The sequence below is a fragment of the Meriones unguiculatus genome, chromosome 1, assembly GCF_030254825.1.
Source record: "Meriones unguiculatus strain TT.TT164.6M chromosome 1, Bangor_MerUng_6.1, whole genome shotgun sequence".
Taxonomy (NCBI): domain Eukaryota; kingdom Metazoa; phylum Chordata; class Mammalia; order Rodentia; family Muridae; genus Meriones; species Meriones unguiculatus.
In genome coordinates this window covers 48,910,510-48,931,779 of record NC_083349.1, presented here as the reverse complement: position 1 = coordinate 48,931,779, position 21,270 = coordinate 48,910,510, and the positions used below count along the sequence as shown (strand labels likewise).

General features: G+C 45.3%; 2 protein-coding genes across 2 annotated transcripts in view; one reads left to right on the top strand and one right to left on the bottom strand.

Moving 5' to 3' along the window:
* Pten (phosphatase and tensin homolog) overlaps positions 1–2,716 on the bottom strand; it is a gene marked incomplete at its 5' end in the record, with an annotated part of 70,676 nt that extends 67,960 nt beyond the window's left edge. Inside the window, one exon of the mRNA XM_021657475.2 lies at positions 2,032–2,716. Within this exon, the coding sequence (XP_021513150.2) occupies positions 2,032–2,716 (685 nt within the window). The remainder of the gene's footprint in view (positions 1–2,031) is intronic.
* Positions 2,717–2,910: 194 nt separating this feature from the next.
* On the top strand, positions 2,911–14,867 carry Klln (killin, p53 regulated DNA replication inhibitor). The gene is given in 6 exon segments (XM_060366297.1): positions 2,911–3,369; positions 3,783–3,989; positions 3,991–4,109; positions 4,111–4,170; positions 4,172–4,211; positions 4,213–14,867. Coding segments are annotated over 6 exon segments (1,113 nt in total). The 3' UTR covers positions 4,441–14,867.
* Positions 14,868–21,270: the final 6,403 nt, after the last annotated feature.

Here is a 21,270-nt window from a genome sequence, read left to right as displayed (position 1 = left end):
TGTCTACCAGGCATTCTAGATTTTTCTTTAAACACGAGCCTTTTTCTTTTTCATTAGATACCTGACTAGTTCCTTCTAGATCAAGACCATTATCATTAATTCACACCAAAAGTAAACTCTCCTGAAGCAAGTGACAACTCAATTTTCTCCAATTATCTTTACGAAAGGTCAAGTTCATCCTGAGTAAAGCTTTTCAATGAAAGCAAACTCGAATTTGTATTCTTTCATATTGTATTTTTAGCTTAAAAGAAAATTAGCCTGTTTTGAACCCAATCTTCAGTGAGTTTCATCTTCATTTCAAAACAAAACCTTGGTCAAAAAGTAGCTATGCATTTTATATGCTGCTAATGCAATATATCAAACGTCTTCCAAATGAAAATATTTTCTAAAAAAGAACAACACGCACAAAAAAAAAAAAAAAAAAAAAAAACAACAAAAAACCTCTCCATAATGCTCTATTTTATTAGCAGGACATGTATCAACAAGTTGTTGCCGTCCTACCTTAAATGTCTACTAATATTTACTAAGAAATAACTTTTACCAAGAATACCTTGTTAAAAATTATGCAATTATGTAATTTTAACTAAATATTGTTCACTGCTACAAGTCATATCACAAAATTTTGGGTTGTAACAAAGGCCCAATAGATCTTAAAGCCCCAGTCACTTCAGACCAGCAACTTGTATTTTCTCACACCTTACACACCCGGCCCCCTCAAAAAGGCTCTCAATTTCTGTCAATACTTCCCACTCTGCAAAAAAAGGAGGGCTCTCTTTCCTACCCCTGATCAAAACCAGCACCATACCTGAAACTGCAGAGATAAATGCTTTAAGATAACCACGAACTTTTGAAGTACAAAGGCCCAACTTTTAGACAATCGGAATTACACACCGTTAAAATTCTTGGGTTTCTATCTTATTCAACAAGCTGAGTCAGTAAATTACTGCATGCAGAAAGCTGGCATGCCTACAGGCTGGAGCCAGTGCTCCATCCTTGCCAGGATTTCTAGACATGAGCTGGTTAAACTACACTTGACAGCCTACACAAATCAAGGTAAAACCCACGGACAGTCATTCGGGTCAGAGCACCTGAGACAAAAAATACGAGCAGCAGATTGCAGTTCCCGCTAAGGCTTAGATTTCACGTCAGAGCGAAGGCTTAACCTCTGCAATCATTTGCCACACACAATATCCTTGAACTCACACGGACACCATCATCTGGGATCAAAAACTGTCCATTCCATCGTGTATGACAAGGCCAAATGAATGTAAAATACCACTGAAATGCAAATTCCATAGCCTATCCGCCGTCTCATGAGGAAAGAAAGTATAATTTAACAGAGCTCCAATCACACATATTCTGGCACTATTGATTTCAAACTACAAAACTCCTAAAGGCAGCTCCAAAGTTGTAATCGGCTCAGTTTAAACACACAAACCTACTTTTAACCTCAAATGTGCACCATCTATGCTGAAGATGACTATGCCTATAAAGTTATGCAAATCAGCCAAGTCACATTTTAGAAAAAATCCACCAATGCAACCCAGGAAACTAAAAACAATCACTGCAAGATTCTGAGGCAATATGCCTACGTGCAGCTCGGACTTTCATTTTAATCTGATCTACACCCTAGATCTAGGGCCTAAGTCACGATCTAATCGAAATAGGCACAACCCTCAAAGGGTCTGGTTTTTTTTTTTTTTCTTTTGGTTCGTCTAGATGACTGGATTAACGAGCTGGTTAATCCAGAGCACAGCACTCTTGCATTAACGGACAATAGATTTCAGGAAGAGACCACAGAGCAAGACAAGAAACCAATCCGTGCCTTGACACTTGCAAGCAGGCATGAGTTCCGTCTAGCCGAACACTCCCTGGGTTAACCAGACGTAGAGACACAAAATACAGGATCTAGAAATGCGACCGGTATTAAACGTTATAGTCACCCCAACTACGGAAAATTTTCGCATCCGTCTACTCCCACGTTACGAGAGTGACAGAAAAGCAAAGAGGAACAGCCGCAGAAATGGATACAGGTCAAGTCTAAGTCGAATCCATCCTCTTGATATCTCCTTTTGTTTCTGCTAACGATCTCTTTGATGATGGCTGTCATGTCTGGGAGCCTGTGGCTGAAGAAGAAGGAGGAGAGAGATGGCAGAAGCTGCTGGTGGCGAGGCTTCTTCTGCAGGATGGAAATGGCTCTGGACTTGGCGGTCGCCGATGCCCCTCGCTCTGCCGCCGCTTGGCCCTGGACCGCAGCCGGGTAATGGCTGCTGCGGCGGCTGCTGGATGGTTGCAGCGACTGGGCCTGCTTCTCCTCAGCAGCCAGAGGCCTGGCAGCCGGGGCAGCGGAATGGGGAGAAGACGGAGAATCCTCGCAGCGGCTGCCTCCTCCGGCGGCCTCCGGAGCCCGGGCCAGGGGGTGTGCGGCGGCGGCGGACGGGAGGCTCAGCACCGGCCCGGGTCCCTGGACGTGCCGCCGCCGCCGCCGCCGTGTTGGAGGCAGGAGAAGGGGAGAGAGCAACTCTCCGGCGTTCCCAGCCCTGGCAATGGTGACAGGCGGCTCCGACCCCCTCCCCGGAGCCGCGGCCGCCGCCGCCGCCGCCGCTTCTCCCCCCCGCTCCAGGAGCGGGAGGTGCAGCCGCCGAGCCCGCGCCGGCTCCCGCCCGAGCCCGCGGCTTCCACCGTCTCTCTCCGGAGCCGCTCGGAGGCCGCCCGGTTAGAACAGACGACGAGGAGGCGAGGCCCGCCGCCGCTGCCGCCGCCGCCGCCCGGCCGGCTCTCCGAGGGCGCTGCCCCCGCGGCTGCTCACAGGCGCTGAGAGGGGCTCTGGGCCGCGGCCGCCGCCGTCTCTCATCTCCCTCGCCTGCGCCGGGCCTGGCCTCGCAGCGGCTCAACTCTCAAACTTCCATCATGGCTGCAGCTTCCGAGAGGAGAGAGCCGAGCGCGCCGCGTCCCGACGCCCGGGCGCGTATCCTGCCGCAGTGCACAAAGAGTCCCGCCACATCACCGTGCGCCGGCCAGCCCGCCCCCTCCGCCGCCCCGCCGGGAGAGCCGGGCGCCCGCCGAGCCGGAGGGGAGGCGGGAGAGGCGAGCGGGAGGCGGGCGCCGAGCCGGGGGAGCGAGGAGGGGAGGGGCGCCGCGCAGCCCGCCCGGGGCCGCCGCCGCCGCCGGCCCGGGCGCAGGGACCCCCGGCGGGAGGTAGGGCTGGGCGCCGCGGGGAGGGCTCGGGGACCTGCTCACGGGCGCGCCGGGGCAGCTGGACCCGTTGCCCCGGGAGCCTCGGGCGCGGGGCCCTGCGGCGGGGACACCCTTCCTGCCTCCGTCCCCCGGTCCGGTCGGGACGGCTGGCGTCCCCTGCCCCGCGCCGTGGTCAGATTGCAGGGCCTGGCCGGGATCTGTGGGTCTCTACCTAGATAGCGCACCTCCCCCTCCACGGTGTGCTCAAGGTGTCGGTCTTTGCACAAAGAGCAACCCCCTCCCCCGTGTGTGTGTCCCGCGTGGGTCACCTCATCGGGCTCCGGTTCCCTGCCCCACCTCTTGCTTCCCAGCAAACGGACGGGCATTCGCGTGCCCGAAAGATGAACGCTCTCAGCCAGGCCTGATGATTGTGCGTACGGGGCGTGTGCGCCCACCTCTCGGGGTCCAGAGGACAGCCCTGGGGGGAGAAGGTGGGTCTGCGTGAATACGGTGCACCCCACACGCCGCCCGGTGAGGAGCCCGGCAGCTCCCTGCTGCGGAGGGGCCGCCGGATCACGGCCAAGCTTGGTCTCGGAGGGGGCTAGGCCACCCCTCCCCGTGGTGGGCGCTATGAAAACCCGGCAGGATTGGGTCGCGGTGTGCCTAGGTTCCGTCCCGGCGGGGTCGTGCACGCTCCGGACTCGGCTAGCGAGCCCCGGTGTGGAGCCCCGGACGGTCGGAAGCTGCAGCCTGCGAGTGGGCGGGGCGAGCGGGCCTGGGAGGGCCCAAACGCGAGGTGGAAGGATACACGGAGCCTTTGTCGGAACTACTTTCAGGAGAAGGTCACGTGTGGTCCTAGTTGGGGAACTTTCCAAATTCCCATTCCCCTCTCTGCGTGCTCCTGAGGCGGGAGGTCGTCCCTCCCTGCTCTACTGGGTGCTCCCTGCGGTGTGGGCAGCTGGATCCCCGCTCTTCCCGGGTCGGGGCGGAGGAGAGCACCCACGAGCGGTCCTCCGGAGCGCTGTCGGGGCCAGGCGCCTGGGGAGCTGGTTACACAAGCACCCACATCCTAGCACGTGCCCCCGCCACCCCTCTCTGCTGGCCGCCGCCGGTTTGTGCACGCTGACGCGGAGAGTCCCCAAGCTGTTCCTCACTTTGGCTTGCAATCCGTGGAGCGAGCCAGAAGGCCGGGACAAGACCCTCCTGCTCTGGATCTGCCCACGCCGCGCGTTCCCAGCCGTGGGAGAAGAGGCCGGGCCCTAGGGGGTCTGACGCATCTCCTTCGCTTAATGAGGTGAACCCTTTCTAGAGCTGTACTCGCGGGGCCAAAGGGTATCATCCTGTTGCTGCTGGCTGCTTGGGCTTACCGGTGTTGCAACAAACTTCCAGTCACTGCCCCTGAACTGGTGAGCGCGCCCCACCTACTGTAGACTCAGCCAGGTGACTTTATCTGAGCACCTAGTCAATGGCTGTCAGCCCAGAACCAACCTGTCAAGTTAAAGCTTACTGCCGGGATTGGCTGACCTGTCGCGGTTGAGAGAGCTGGTTCAGAAAGGCTGATAACTGGAGCCCCTCCTCCTCCCCCGGCCAGCCAGCCACAAAGCAAGCGATCACCTTGAGCTTGGAGAAAAATGACATCAACACCAGTGTAGGGATTTCTTCCTTTCTCAGTTCTTTGCCCAGAGGACTTAGTTCTCAGGGCGACAATTTGAATCCTAAAGTATCTGACTTGAGACCTAAGCTGAAGCACTGGGTCATTTTAGAAATTTGAAGAATAGTAATCAGCTATCATGGGTATTGCAGTAATTGCGAGTAGGTGTCTAGGAAGGCCAGCCGAGGGTTTATGAAGTATAGGAGAAAGAAAATTGCGTATGGGCACTGCATAGTTGCAGGCAGCCCCTGAAGCCTAGAAACCTCAAGAGGCCAGGCTCAAAGAGCCACGGGCCATTACCTAGCTCCAGGACTGCTAATTAAACCAGGGATATTTACAGTTCTATTAAGAGCTTTCTGAGGCTACTCAAACCTTGCATTTGGATGCATCCTTTTGAGATCTCTCCGCAGGAGTTAGCCCTGGCTGTTGATGTTGATTGCAGGCTGTTCTTGTGCACGGTTCTGGTCAGCTGAGGGAGGCAGGGCCACTAAAGAGAGCAATCTGAAAACAATAGAGAAAGGCCTCCATTTGCTTCCTAAAGATGTAAGTAAATCTTGCTCTCGTAGCCGAGTCTTAGGGAGATCTATTTTACACTCAGGTGTTAGGTGAGATGCACGGTAAAAACCTAAGCTGTGCTCAGTGGAGTGTCTACCACTTAGTGGGGAACATAAGGATGAAGTTACATCAAGAGAAGCAGGTTGAGGAGGGGAAAATGGCCCACATTTGTCCCTCTCCCCAGGGTCCCTGTTACTAGCATCTCTGCCTTTTGCTCTTCCCCGGAGCCATCTTGTGTGACATTAGTCTGAATGTCTAAGGAGTGTGGAAATCTTCCTTCTACAGAAAAAGAAAGGCATTCATTCCTAAGCTTCCCAATGCTGGGCTGGGGAAAAGGATTCTTTTCTGTCCCCAGAGCCTCACTCGATGCCGGAGCACAGGGATGTGTGTACTTCACATTGCTGGGCTGCTGGAACACGACCCCAGCCCACAAACACTTGCAAGTGAGGGAAGAGAGCTGGAAAGCAGTTAGTCGCTTCCCTGCATGTCAGGTTCCTCTACTCTGCAGTGGTCAATGGGTAGATAACCAGTGTTGGCAGGTGCTGGCCAGGCTGACAACATCAGGTCTTGTTAGGCATTTCCGATACATCCCCCTTTCCTTTCACAGCATTAAATACGTTTCTGAAGGAAATACCGACATAGCCTCCACTCAAAGGATGTGAGTAGGCCAGGAGGGAAAATGTCCAAATAGCAATAAAAAAAAAAAAATTTAGGTTCAAATGAAAATGTATCCCCTTGGCTGTACAGATATTACAATACACTGGTTTCCAAGCACTTCATTTCCTTACCTGTCTGGATTCAAAACACTCTAGGGAGAAACAGAAGCTTATAACAAAGGGAGAATTATGTAAAGCTCCAGGGAGACTTAACTATATAGAACAATTAGAGAGTATGATAAACCAGCTTTAATTGTAGTTTCTAACAGCTGATTCCAAAACTGTGTTCCTGTTATACCCAGAAGATGTCTGAGGAAAATTCTTGGTTCCTTTTATAAGGGGGACAGCAAGAACTGGATGTGGATAGTATGAATAACTGATGTGCTGGTGTAGCTCTGCTAAAGCATCCTGTGTGAGCACTCCACAGCCGCCGTTCCTTTCTCCTTTCCCGCACCTCTGACCCTTCAACAAGTAAGCTTTAATTTTTAAGCAAACGTCTCTATTTTTACCTGAAGAGCATTTTCTAAATAATAGAAAATAATGGACTGGATAACATAATTGGCTTTGAATTTAAACTGCCCCGTTCTGTGGTTCTGAAGGCTTTCCTCTTGTTTGTTCTGTTATTTGTTCTTTTAGTTTTTAGTTTTAATTTACATTTATTTGTTGTTGTGTGCAAGAACATGGTAGTTAGCAAATGTGCACAGGCCATGGCATATTCGCGCATGTCGGAAGACAACTTGCAAGGGTCTGTCCTCTCCTCTCTCCACATAGCTTCTGGGGATCCAGCGCAGGTTCTCGGGTTTGATGGCACACACCTTTACCCATGAATGTTCTTTTAAACACCATTTGCTCAGACTTTCTCCAGAAGGCCCTGTTATGAGTCATACAAACACTGTATTCCAAGAGAAAAGTTCAACTGACTGTAAGCTTTCCATTCCCTAAACCTCTCCCGAAGCTTTTGCAAATGGTACTCTGTCACCTTTCATGTGTCAGGAAAGAGATGTTCTGAATGGAATCGTTGGTCTCAGGCAAAGCGAGACTGAACTGGGTGTTCCCGGGAGACCACAGAGCCGAACAGCCTTTTGTTGCGCCTATGTGGCACTCAGAAACTGTCACTCAGGGAGTGACGTGCAAGAATTTTATTTCTGTTCACTTTGGCTGCTGGATCTTTTGCTTTGGTCTTAACTCATGCTGTAGCCCTATGGGACATAGTTTAGCACTTTTAATAATAGGAACTGAATGTTTCAGAGGAGCCCACATTTTGGAGTGCCATTGAAAGGAAATCAAGATCAACAGTGCTTCTAGGTAACATTTGAAAGGAGGAGTACCTTTTTTGAAAGAGAAAACAGACAAAGTCTGCTTAAATTATCCTCATGGTGACAGGGTTCCTCATCTCCATTCTTTCAGTGATTCAGTCAACAAACACTTGGGACTGTTAGGTGCTCCTACTGTCCTAAACTTCATGCATAGAGTGGTGGCTGGCCAGTGGGGTCCATATTCGTTAGGATGACTTAGCTTTGGGAACTTGAATTCTTGGCTTGAAAACTGTTCTTCACAGGGCACAAAGTCAAGTTAACCATGCCAAGGCTTGATAACTGAGTCAAGTATCTATTGCTTCACAACAAATCACAGTAAAACCCAGAGACTTGAAGCGACCATCATTGTTTCTCCGAAGTTCTTGGGGAAGGGATGGCTGGGCAATTCTTTTCCCCACTGATGTGATGAAGGGAAAAGATATGTTCTGTTCTGCTAAGGGTTTGGCTGGATCTGCAATGTCCAAGGTAGTTGCACCTACATGTCTAGGAACTTAGCTGGGGTAGCCAAAATGACTGAGGGCCTCGCTGTCCTCAGGTGGGTGCTCCAAAAGTGAGCCCATAACTTGGCTATTGTGAAGAGTATGGGTGCTGTGTCTCCCTGTGCAGCCATCTGGATCTTTATCTCAAGGGCATACTGTATAGTTGGCCCCTGAGACCATTTCTTATCTGAGACTCTCGATAACTAAAGAGACACTCCTAACCCCCTGTATTTCCTCGGGAAAACTCATGTTTATTTCTGAGACAGGTTTCCATCTATCCCAGGCTGCCCTGGAACTCACTGTAGCTGACAGTGATCTTGAACTTCTGATTCTCCTGCCTCCACACCCAGAAATGGTGTATGTATTGAGAGGATGGAGAAACAGATGTTGGTGATTGTGTTCCACAGTAATCAGAATCCTCTTCCTAGAAACACAGCTGTCCACCGTCCTTTGGTCAAGTGAAGCCTGCTGAGAGTTGGCCTCACTGAAGAACGGTCACTGTCAGTAGATAGTTTGATCAGCCACTGAATATTTTCAATTGTTTTCTGTTCTGTTCCTTAATCTGATCATTTCTTAATTTAGCACTTACCCTAGGGTTAATATATTTTTCAAAGTATTCATTAAAATTCAATGACATAAAATTAAGACATATACAAACGGAGATAAGTATGTTTATCTAAATGACAGAAAACAGAATAAACAAAGGTCCAAAAAGGAAGGGAGAGCATTTCAGAGAGAGAGACTATGTCTCTTTATTTGTTTCTTTTTTTGTTTTGTTTTTGAGACATGATTTCCCTGTATTTCACTAGCTGTCCTGGAACTCTCTGTAGACCAGCTCACCTCAAACTCAGAGATCTGCCTGCCTCTGCTAGGATTAAAGGCTTTTGCCACCACCACCCAGCTATAGAAGATTTTTTACACTGATCATTTTTTGTTTTCATAAGGTAAAAAAAAAAAGCTATTTCACCTAATAAAATTAAAGCTAAAAAATGTTTATTATCAAAAGAATATCAAATAACCAGGAAGGAAGATCAACTCTAATTTCATTTTTAAATAAATGAGCTCACTAAGAAATTTCCAGCATTTGAGCCTAAAGTCTGCTCAGTGACTGCCAAAAATGCTATCTGGGAAAATATACTGTGTGCTACAGGGATGCCGTGTGCTATAGAGGTGCTGTGTGTGTTATATGAGCTCTATCTTATTCCAAGTATCCTCTCCCCCTACATCATCTGCTTCAATTTGGTTTTTGACTCTTTGTATTACTTAACAATGTTCTGCTTGAAACATTTTCTCTTTTTTTTTAAATGAGTTATTTTTATCTTATTTATGTATATTTTTGTCTTATGTATGTATCTTATGGTGTTCTGCCTGCTTGTATGTGTGTGACAGTGTCATATCCCCTGGAACTGGAGTTACAGAGAGCTATGAGCGAGCTCCCATGTGGGTGCTGGGAATTGAACCCCGGTCCTTTGGAAGAGCAGCCAGTGCTCTTAACCACTGAGCCTTCTCTCCAGCCCCATAAGTCATTTTCTTTTTCTCTAAAAATAGTTGTATTTCTGCAGCAGCACAGCCTTCTTCCATCCTACATGGTGGCAGACTGCTCTGTGATATAAGGATGGAAGATGGAGAAGTCTCAAAGACCCTGCATTGTACAAGCGAAGAAACTAGGACCAGTGGTTTAACATATTCCCATTATATAAGAGTCAGTGACAGACAGTTACAAGCCTGGGAAGTTTCCAAATACCTTTGCAGTAAAACAAAAAAAAATGGGCAAACACTTAACTTCTATGCTAACGTGAGCAAGTTAACACTGCGAGGTTTGACTAGAGATGGCTTTTCCTGGCATTCCAGCTCTAGAATTGGACAGGTGATATGGAGAAAAGATGTGATCTGCGTTCCTGGTCTGCCCTATGTAGCCTGAAGTTAGTTTAAAGGATGAGGCCCCTAAGAATTCAACGTGGAAACATGAATTGCCTCATCGTAAAGTTACAGTTCCTCAGTTTTGAAGATCATTGGAAAAGTATTCTCCAAGTGTACGAGGAAGGCACATATCAGTGAGGACTGTAAAAAGAAGAGGAGTGAAGAAAAAAAGAAAAGAAGGGGTCATGAGAAGAACGATCTTTGGAAGGAAACACTGAACTTCACCAAAGAACAAAGGGAACGCTGCCACCTGCTGAGGGGTTGGAGTCCATGAGCGTGCTGCCACCATCTCTGCTCCAAAGGCCAGGGAAGAGGGTTTAATCTTAGCTGTCAGCGACCTGCTTGTGCTAGGCTAAGATAGTAGCAGCCTGCTTCCTTACCTCTTTTTCCACCAGTATGTATGACTGTTACCTTTTTATTTCCACCCCCAAAACTAGATACCACAAGACCAAGGCATTTATTCAAGTATTACATGCATGTGGGTAAAAGTCTCCAGTGACTCACCATTCCTCCCTAGAAACAGAGCTCTCTTTCCACACTGGTTCTTTATATTTCTTCCTCTTCTGTTGTGTACAAATATCCGTATATAAGGCACCTTTAATCTCCCACTCAGCAGTGCAGAGGCAGGTGTATCTCTGAGTTCCAGGCCAGCCTGGTCTACTTGGTGAGTTCTAGGACAGAGCCAGAACTACATAGTGTGATCTTGTCTCAAAAACAAACAAACAGCAAAACTCAGCACACACACACACACACAATTTGTAAGAGAGGCCAGAGGGAACAGCTGCTGTACCTTTAATCGTTTTTGTTTCATTTCCACATCCACTTTCCTGTTTTCATGCCTTCTCTCTTGCCTACCTATCCCTCCATTCTTTATCCTTCTATTTTCGGGATGCCATTATGCTGTTGTTTGGTGCCCTTTGATTTTCCCATCATATGAACAGAATACCGTTTGTTTGTTTGTTTTACTTTTATGAGATAAGGTTTTTCTGTGTTGTCCTGGCTGTCCTGGAACTTGCTATGTAGACCAGGTTGACTTCAGACTCACAGAGATCCACTTGCCTCTGCCTCCCAAGTGCTGGTATCTTTAATTTTTTCAACCTGACTTTGCTACCTAGTCATAGACTATTAATGAGTTCCATGGTTATACTAAATAACAGCTGAAAGCACCTATAGACCTTTTCCAGTTCAGGAAATTTTTGCTTTTTCTTTTATTAAAACAGTGTGTCAGGATCCATAAAGTAAGTTTGTAAGGTACATTATTCCCACTGTAACTGAGGTTTCTGTGTCTGCTAAGAACCTCACAAAGAACACTATTGAAAAGCCTAATGTTGTCAGACCCAACTTAGAAATTCTGTCTCTTCTAAATACAGTAAAAAGACAGTTTTCTTTTGTGGATCTTGGCTACTGAGTTAATTGTATATTATTAATATGTTCTTGTGGCCTTGTTATTTGTAAGGTACAAGAGTGTCTGCATTTCAAAGCTTGTGTATTTTACAGTACTGAGCATTAAACGGTCAACTTAGCTGTTAACTGCTTAACTTTTCCTGCAATTTGAATTTGGCATATTCAAGTTTCTACATCTATTCATTATCCTTCTGTGACAGGGTCTTGCTGTGTAGCCCAGGCTGTCTTTGGTTTCATGATGCCTCTTCCTCTGGGCTGGGATTACAGGTATGAGCTACCACATCCACCTAAACTTTCTGTCTGAGCTGTATCTGAATGAAACGCTCCTGTCTTACAAAAACCCATCATACTGATTTTGGGGGGAAAATACATTTATTTTGTATGCTACTTTAGAAATGTACTGTTCTTTTCAACTATATACAGAAATTTGAGAACCCCTTCCCCCATTTTTTTTTCCCAACATCAATCTCCTTTGACAGTATCCTCGGTTTGAGTCTATATCTTAAGTTAGGCCAAGAAATCTTGACCCTGGTTCTCCAAGACTGCAGAATACTTCTAATAACCTTCTCGTGCCAGACATCTGTTTGCTTTGCAGTTTAAAAAGGACAAAGAAGGACTTTAAAGTATTTGAGCTTTGGGGTACAGTGTTAAGTGAATTATAGTGCCATCTTTTCCCCTTCGTGTAGAGGACATCTTTAAAAAAAACAAACATGGGGGCTGGAGAGATGGCTCTGAGGTTAAGAACACTGGCTGTTCAAAGGGGTAAGTTCAAGGCCCACCAACCACATGGTGGCTCATAGTGAGATCTGGTGCCCTCTTCTGGTGTGTAGGCACACATGCAGGCAGAATGCTATATAAATAATAAGTCTTTTTAAAAGAAACAAACAAACAAACATGGAACTCACAAATAGAAAGACTTACAGAGGTTGTCATAAGCCCTAGAAATTAATTAAGTGCCTCACAGAACTCTGAAGGGCTGTCCCTTAACAGTCACCAGTTATCTGAATAAAGGCATGACAGGGCTGCCCAAAAATTGAAGATATGAGGGCTAGAGAGACAGCTCAGCAGTTAAGAGTACTCACTCCTCTCTTGGAGGACCTGCCTCCAGTTCCAGCACCCATGGAGGCAGCTCACATCTGTTACCTCCAGTCCAGGTGATCCAGTGCTGCCTTCTGGTCTCCATGGGCATTGTACGCATATGGCACACACACATATTCAAGAAAAACACCCATATGCCTAAAATAAATGAAATATATACAACTTAAACGCATGGTTTCCAAAGCAACTGTTCCCAGGTCTTGAGAAGCACAACAGTGAGACAGCAGCACCAGCCACTCTGAGTAGGAGCATCAGCAGTGAGAAACAATGCTCCGACTGTTACGGGCAGCGCTTCCGTATCTTTAACTGTCACGGGCACTTGCTCCTACACCCTGTCTTCCTAAAAACCAGTCTAGTGGTTTTCCTAGCTCCCTGTCCATCTCCTCTTTCACAGGAGCAGGTTCTCCCACTTAAAAAGAGAAGGCATCTGAATGCTGAGACAATGGACAGTGAACTGTACCCTGGAGCTCTGCATCTGTGCATTCAGCCAAAACATAGGCCAAACATACCTCAGGAAAAAAGTGACCTCTATTCTGAATATGTATAGACTGTTTCTAAATGTTATTCTCTAGAACAAGTGTAACAACTACTTACGTAGCATAGCGTGTACGTTGTATTGGGTGTTACAGTTAATCTGTAAATGATTTACATGGAGCTCTAAATACAGGCTAGATGGAAATTCTGTATATATGGGCCATGAGCACTCACATTTGCTGGAATGGAGAGCGTGGTCCCAGAGACAAACCCCCATGGAAAGGACTGTACTCTGAAGTGTAAAACCTGGAAGGAACTAAGGAGAAAAATCTAATGAAATTAGTAGTGGGAAACGGAATGATTTTTTTTTTACTAACAAATTCTTTTGAAAGCAATTTTTTTTTCTGATAAATTGAAGAAGAGTTTATTCAAATTGTCCATTGATAAGTTATTGAAACTAAAACCATGTGATGTTAGAAAGTGATTTGGAAAGTTTTGAAATAAGTGAGTGGAATAACAAAGCATTTCCTTCCATCACCATCTACCCATATTATGAATACTGCTACCCAGTGTTCATAAAATAGGCGATCTGTTGCCAGCCTTGACTCCTTATAGAAATAGACAAGGTTCATGTATGACATATAATCAATTTTTAAAGCCCTACTGATCATTGTCAGCCATAGGGCAATGATCACCTATAATATTAGCATTCTATACGGGTTATAGCACCCACAAGTTTGAGGTCATTGGAACCTGCAAAATGAATTCCAGAACAGCCAGGGTTACATAGCAAGAACCTATCTCAAAATAATGTGATAATAAATGTGATAATAATAATAATAACCCAACATTTAAAAGTTATAATTTATCAATTAGATATTAAAACAATAATACGGTAACTCAGAATTTTTAACACATGGGAGCATTGTGGTTAGGAACGTTTAACAATTTGTTTTAGTTTGGAGATTTTTAAGGAGGAGTCTCTCTTTGGAGGATAACGGTGAGTATCAAATCACTGTGATATTTACATCCTGTTGTGTACATTTAATAGTACTACTTTTGGGGGGCATGGTAGCTCACACATGTAATCTCAGCAGGAGAATCAAGAGTTCAAGGACATCCTCCATTACACAGCAGTTTCAAGGCCAGCCTGGGCTACAAGAGACATTGTCTCAAGAGAAAAAAAAACAAAACAAAACAAATGTTACTTCTAAATGTTAATGTTAGGGCTAGAATGTTTGCTCAGTGGCTCAGAGTGTAAACGGCTCTTGCAGAGGACCTGATGTAGATTCCCTGAAGGCATGCCTGGTGGCTTATAACTGCCTTTAACTCCAGCTCCAGGAATAAAGCCTCTGACCTCCACAGTCACATGAACCCAGGTACACATACTCATGCAGAGACACAGAATTCTAAAAACAAACAAAAAAACTGTAAATGGAATGAATAGTTTTTCTTTTTTAGTTTTTGTTTTTGGGGGGCATTCTTGGCTACACTGGAACTCAGTCCCCTTTGAGTGCTAGGATTAAAGGTATGTGGCACCACTGCTTTTAAAAAAATTTTTAACCTGGTTTAGAAAATAATTTTCAAAATATTCAAATGTCTGAGTACATTTCCCTAAATAGAAAGAGAAGGGTAAAATTAATGTCAGTAGGTAAGGAATGTTGTTGCTTTTGATGAACATTGTGCTTTTTTGTTCTTACAGGAGGCAATTCCTGAATCGATCTGGATTGCCACAAAATCAGTTCCTTGGTAGGGATGGTGTTTGCTTACTTCTTCATTGAATGTTGGCTAGATTGCTGTCCATCCTTCCTACTTGTGCCGGTTAGATTTTTGTCAACTTGACACAAGCCAGGTTCATCTGGGAAGAGAGGATCTCAACTGAGAAAATGCTTCCTTTGGATTTGACCTACAGGGTAATGTTTGAAATGAAAGATTGATGTGGGAGGGATTAACCCACTGTGGACATTGCCATCCTGGGCATGGATTTGTGTTAGGAAGCAGGTTGACTGAGCCCCTGGGAGCAAGTCGGTAAGCAGCATCCCGCCGGGGCCTCTGTGTGGATTTCTGCCCTGACTTGCCTCAGGATTGACTGTGATCTAAGATGGATAAGCCAAATAAATCCTTTCCTCCCCAACTTGATTTGGTCCTGTTGTTTATCACAGACAGCAATAGAAAGTGAATCAGGACACCACCGACGAAAATAAGAACTTATTTCCCCTCTCCAGGTAGGCCAAAACCCTGTTACCTTCCCTTACCTCCTAGAAGGCACAATAATTAAACCATGTCAGACAGCTGTGCTGTCTACATGATCACAACTGATCACTGCTCGGTTCAGGACCGAAGTTTAGTGATGCCACAGAGCCCGTGGCCCTCCTGTGCTTTCCTGAGAAGTGAGAAGGATGGAAAATGTGAGAATGGGCACATTTCTATTCTACGGGCCAGATTTAACCAGTAGTTACTAAAACTCAAGATATTTCCATGGTGATAAGTGGATATAACTGACTTTTTAAATCCTGGTTTATGTTCTATGTAAACACACACACAAGTAAGTATGTATGTATGTATGTATGTATGTATGATGTGAGTGTCTCCCACAGACCACATGTGGCAGTCAGAGAACAATTTGTAGAGGTTGTTCATTTCTTTTCAGCATGCAGGTTCGAGGCTTGTCAAGCTTGGTGGGCTACATGGTAGGTTCCAAGATAGCCCAGAATATACAGAGAAACTCTGTCTCAAAAAAACAAAACCAAAAAATACGAACAAAAAAGAAAATTAATTCCTATTTTCTCACTGACACCATTAAAAATTAGAAAAATGTATAAAATGGGACTGTAATAAAAGCAATCGCAACGGAGCTGGCCTTGTGAGGTGTCAGTGTCAGCTTACTCAGTGGCCTGATAGAGAAGTCCAGGTTGTAGCCAGGTTGGCACAGACTTGTAATCCCAGCACTCTGGGAGGCAGAATCAGGTGGATCTCTGTGAGTTGCAGGCCAGTCTAGTATACAAAATGAGTCTAGGACAGCCAAGGCTACACAGAAAAGCCTGACTCAAAAACAAACAAACAAACAAACAAAGAGGAGGAGGAGGAAGGGAAATCGTAGTCTTCTACCTTGTATCCACTGGCTGGACTGGGCAGTAAAGCAAGTTGCTATCACAAGAAAAAGAAGGAAAGGCCCATGAGATGGCTCAGAGGGCAAAAGGCACTTCCATCAAGTTCAAAGATCTGAGTTCAGTCCCTGGAATCTACATGGTAAAAGGAGAGAACCAACTCCTGTAGGCTGCCCTCTGACCTTTATGTGTACCATCACACACACACACACACACACACACGCCAAGGACGAGAGAGAAAATAACTAGCAACGTTTATTGTTACTAACATTCAGAAATGTGTGAGGTCATGAGAGAGCAAATATCTTCTAAAGACCCCTTGGTTTCTGCAAAGACACTGTGGGGGGGTAAGCACTGCATGCAAGTAATAAAGAGTTGATTATAATGATTGATCATCCACTACTCCTAGGTGGTCGACAGCTGTGAGTGACTTAAACAGCTCTCACACATTTCTTACCACTGGCCCAGTACTGCTTCGCTATCACGCGTGCTAAAATCAGCCATCTCCTCTAACAGCTGAGGCTTTATTATCATTTCTGCAATTTTCTGCCTGAAGGAAATTTCCTCAGGTTTTTAGTATCCTGAAAGCACTCTCCCCGAAGACTCACCCTGTTAGTCCACCAGACATGCCCAGGCAGGTGCCAGCCTCAGGAGTGAATACAGTCTTCTTGCAAACACCCTTCCACCAGGAGAGAAAAAAGGCTTTACTAGTCAGAGTATACATCTGAAAGAACGCACGCCGTAGCCACGGACATTAAATTGGATTGCCACCTGTTGGCAAATTATTTCCAACTTTGGGCTTCACTTGATACTTCTCCATAACTCCATCCTCATTCGAACAACTAAGGCATTTCCATTTATCTATCTATCTATCTATCTATCTATCTATCTATCTATCTATCTATCTATCTATCTATTTCAACTTTTCTTTTATGTGTATGAGTGTTTTACCTGCGGACTGTGTAACCAAATGCCTGACAGAAACAACTTAAGGGAGAACAGGTTTACGTGGGTTCACATTCTCAGTCCATCAAGATAGGAAAGACACAATGGAGTTTATGGCCATGGAGCAAAGACTTTTCATATGGTGTTGGACAGGAAGCAGAGAACTAGCCTGGATATAATCCTCAGAAAACTGCCTCCGTGACCCAGATATAACCTTCAGAGGACGACCTCAGTGACCCACTACCACCAGAAAAGCTCTGCCATCTAAAGGCTCTACCACCTTCAAAATGGTGCTTCAAACTGGCCACCAAGAATCAGAACAGGAGCCTATGGGGCTAGTTCAGGTTTAAGCCACATCCTTTTATTTGTTTATCTCTCTCTCTCCTTTTTTAAATCCAGAGTGTGAGAGATAACGTGTTATTTGTCTGCCTGAGTCTGGCTTATTTCACTTAACATGATGATCAACAGCACCAGCCATTTTTCTGCAATTGCCATACTTTTGTTCTTGTGTTCAAATAAATTCATTTTGCGCATATATTTCACATTCCATGTTAGATGCTTTTTTGATGTTGGCTTATGGGGAATGCTTAACAGGAGTCATTTTTTTGCTTCCTTGTTCACTGTTTTTCCTAGGGTTTCTGTTGCTGAGGTGAATACATGAGCAAAAGCAACTTGAAGAGGGGAGAGTTTCCAGTTTACATGTCTTGATCACATCCATAATGAAGGGAAGTCAGGGCAAGCACTAAGGCAGGGACATGGACATAGAAACTGAAGCACAGACCATGGAGGAGTGCTGCTTACCTCGTGACCTGCTCAGCCTGCTTTCTAAGAGCACCCAGGACCACCGGCACGTGGGTGGCACTACCCTCAGTGCCCTTCCATTTCAATATCAATCAAGAAAACGCTACACAGGCGTGTGCATAGATAGGCCAGTCGTGGTGGGTGCATCCCAAATGACTCTAGCTTATGTCGAGTTCACATAAAAGTAGCCAGCCCAACGTCCCCCGCTCTCACTCTGAAAAGGAAAGTTCGTATTACATGCACTCATATCATAAGCCTCTGGGAGTCTATTTGACTTGAAGGTTTAAAAGCACCACTTCTGGAAACAGAGGTTGCTTTAGAATTTTGCACAGCTACTTCCCAGTCCTGAGCTATTAGATAGTTACTTAATCTTTCTATGTTCCAATGTCCTCATCTTAAAGTAGGGTAATAGCAGGACCCATCTCATAGGGTTGTGGGGAAAGAAGCAAAGAGAGGGAAGAATGAAGAGCAGGAGCGATGGAGAGCAGGAGGGATGGAGAGGAGGGAGGGAGCGAAGGGTTGCAAAACCTGGCATGTCATAGAATATGTCAATTGAATGCAGGTATTGTATTTGAAATTGTAAGAAGGGGCCAAACTGAAGTCATTTTGAATTAAAATTCCATTTTGAATAAGGGTCAAGTAAAGTTTAGGTTCCCAAGACCTCTCTGGGTAACTGACATCTTGGTTGGCAAGCTGAGACATGAGTGCTGGTCAAGTCTCCCCGCCACAGCTGAACACATCAACCAATGAGAACAGGATGTGTATACCACAAAGACATGTTCCTAAGGAAGTCCCTTATCCCTAAGTTCTGATTTGTGGAAAAGATGTAGCTGTAACTTGGCATAGATGTCTGTGGTTTTCAAGCTTAAAAGCTCCGTAACGTTCTGGCTCCGTGGGGTTGGGAGTGTTCCGGAGTTCAGCTCCCGAATTGTCTGCAGCACTGATGACTGGTCAGCAGCAGCTTGATTACAACAAACTTCTGTCATCTGCATTTGGCCTGGTGTTTGAGTTGTGTTTGATCTAAACCGACCCCATAACAAAGTACCCTCTTTGCTGCCACCTTAACACCCTGGTTTTACATTGATAAGTTGCTTCAATACATGCTGAATGATGACTATCAGCTACTTGTTGATAGTAATTCACGGGTGCCAAGGTCCTATAAACCATCATAATAAACCCATCTTGAAGATAGGGGTTTTTTTTTGTTGTTTGTTTTTGTTTTTGTTTTCCCCGTAACAGGGTTACTCTGCCTGTCCTGAACCTCACTCTGTAGATCAGGCTGGCCCCAAACTCTGCCTGTCTCTGCCTCCCAAATGGTGGAATTCAAAGCGTGCACCACTATCACCTGGCTGTGAAGCTGGTTTTGTGTCTTTCATTAAAATAGTCTTACAGCATACCAGTGTCTCAATTAAGGGCTTAAGTGAGCTGCTTTTCCTCTGGAATCCTGTGTTGGTATTTCAAGGGCAGTCCAATCATAGTCATATGCTGGATACTTAAGTCACAATAATGTCCAACATTGTGACATGAGCAAGAATGCCCACATCCTCTTTTCACACCTATTCAAAGTTCTAAATGAGGGTCACCTTCAAATGTTAACTCCTTTATGGACTAGATAGCTCCTGTCTCCCACATACCTGAAGGATGCTAGTCCCAGCTGAAGTGTGGGAAAAGCAAACCAGCGTGGGCTCTCCAACAGTCAGCCTCCTTCAGAAGGTACAGTGACATCTGGAATCAAAACTTTATCCTCACTGTCTAGTTTAATCCCTGACAATTACTAACTTTTAATTTTTACTTCAGTGATGCTGTTTGTACTTCTAAGATTTTGGTTTTTGGTTTTCTCCAAGACATGGTTTCTCTATATAGCCTTGGCTGTCCTGGACTCACTTTGTAGACCAGGCTGGCCTCACAGAGATCCTCCTGACTTTGTCTTCTGGGATTAAAAGCGTATACTACCATGCCTGGCTCTACTAAAGTTTCTTAATGAAAACATGTATTGCGTAAAAGTCTGTACGTATATGTCTTACAATGGCTACCATTTTCTTTTCTTTTTCTCTTTCTGGTTTTTGAAGGCAAGGTTCCTTTGTGCAGCCATGGCTGTCCTAGACTGACTTTGTAGCCCAGGCTGGGATTACAGGCGTGTGCCGCCTTCCCTAACACCTACCAGTTTTTACATATCAGACAAATGCTCAGATCAGTTGTCTTTGCTGTTACTTTGGTTTCGGTGTTGTTGTTTTGTTTGTTGAGACAGGCTCTTTCCTTGTAGCTCTAGCTGGCCTGGAACTCACTCTGTAGATCAAGCTGGCCTGGAACTCACTCTGTACACCAGGCTGGCCTGGCACTTGCCGAGATCTACCTACCTCAGGGTCTTGGGTGCTGAGATTAAAGGCGTATGCCACTAGGCTAGACCCTCAAATCAAGTATAAAGTCGATGACTGAATGACTATATTCTTTTCAAATACAGAACTTAAACATAAAATATAATTTATCAGCTGGATAAAATATTGTCCTAAATTAAAGCTACCCCTATGTCTTTTTACATGATCAAGCCATGTTACATAACCTTTTCCAACTATTCTCAGTGTGGAATGTTTTCTGGAAGGACCTTAATCACTATTTCCATCTTCTGTTTCCTAAAGGAATTGTCAACAGAGGAAGTGTCAGGCTTAGTTGATATTGTTTTCTGAAAGGTGGAGGGAGCCACATGGACTTATTCATTATAAGACATTTTATAGGTTCTTCTCAGCTGCTGCAATAAAAATAACTAAATTCTCAAGAATATGATGGTCTACTTTTATCAAAAGGCCAACTGATCAAGTTGTTTTCTACTTTAATTTCCCTTTAGATAAAACCAGGCATGAAGGCACATGTCTAAAATCCCAGTTTTTGGGACACTGAGGCAAAAGAATCACCCCAAGTTTGAGGCCAGCTTGACCTTATACACTTATACCCTGTCTGGAAAAAAATTCTGTCATATGGAAATAGACAAACCATAGCTTTAATTTCACACTTTCCCATTTAGCTTGCAACAATGCAAAAGCTTAATAAAACTTTAACATGGAAAAAACGTAAAGTGTTCTTAGTCAACACCTGGGATCAGCAATGACTTCAAGTGAGTCAGCAGTTAATTTGTATCCTCAGGGCAATAGGTGAAGTTTGACCTGGAGGGACATTACAGAGCAGGAAAGGAAGTCCAGCCTTCAAGAAAGGACAGAGAAAGGCCTACTACTCAAGGATCACCAGCTTCCTCAAATTCCACTGTGTTGATCAACCCCAGCTCACACATGTGAAAACTGCTGGAAGAGAAAAAAACTGAAGCAGAGGGCATTAAAAAAGGTGGCTGAGGAAAAAATGTCCACCTGATGGAGAGCAGAGAGTACAACACAAGACCGCCTAAGTGTCAAAGCTCACTAGAGTCTTTGAACCACTTGAGATAAGGTTCAATAGCCAGGTCCTAGTACAAGTCAACAATTTTGCTCCAATTAGGTGGGTGTGTTCTGTGATGATTATGCAGAGGATTGAACTCTGGGCTTTGCACATGCCACTAAATGATACCTCTAGTCCAGTTTCACGTACTGTCTTTCTCCGCCCTTCACTGCGATGGCGGATTTCTTGTGTTGTAAACTAGGCACGGTGGCGTGTACCTGCAAGCCCAGTACTTGGGGGAGGCTGACACAGGAGTCATCCTTG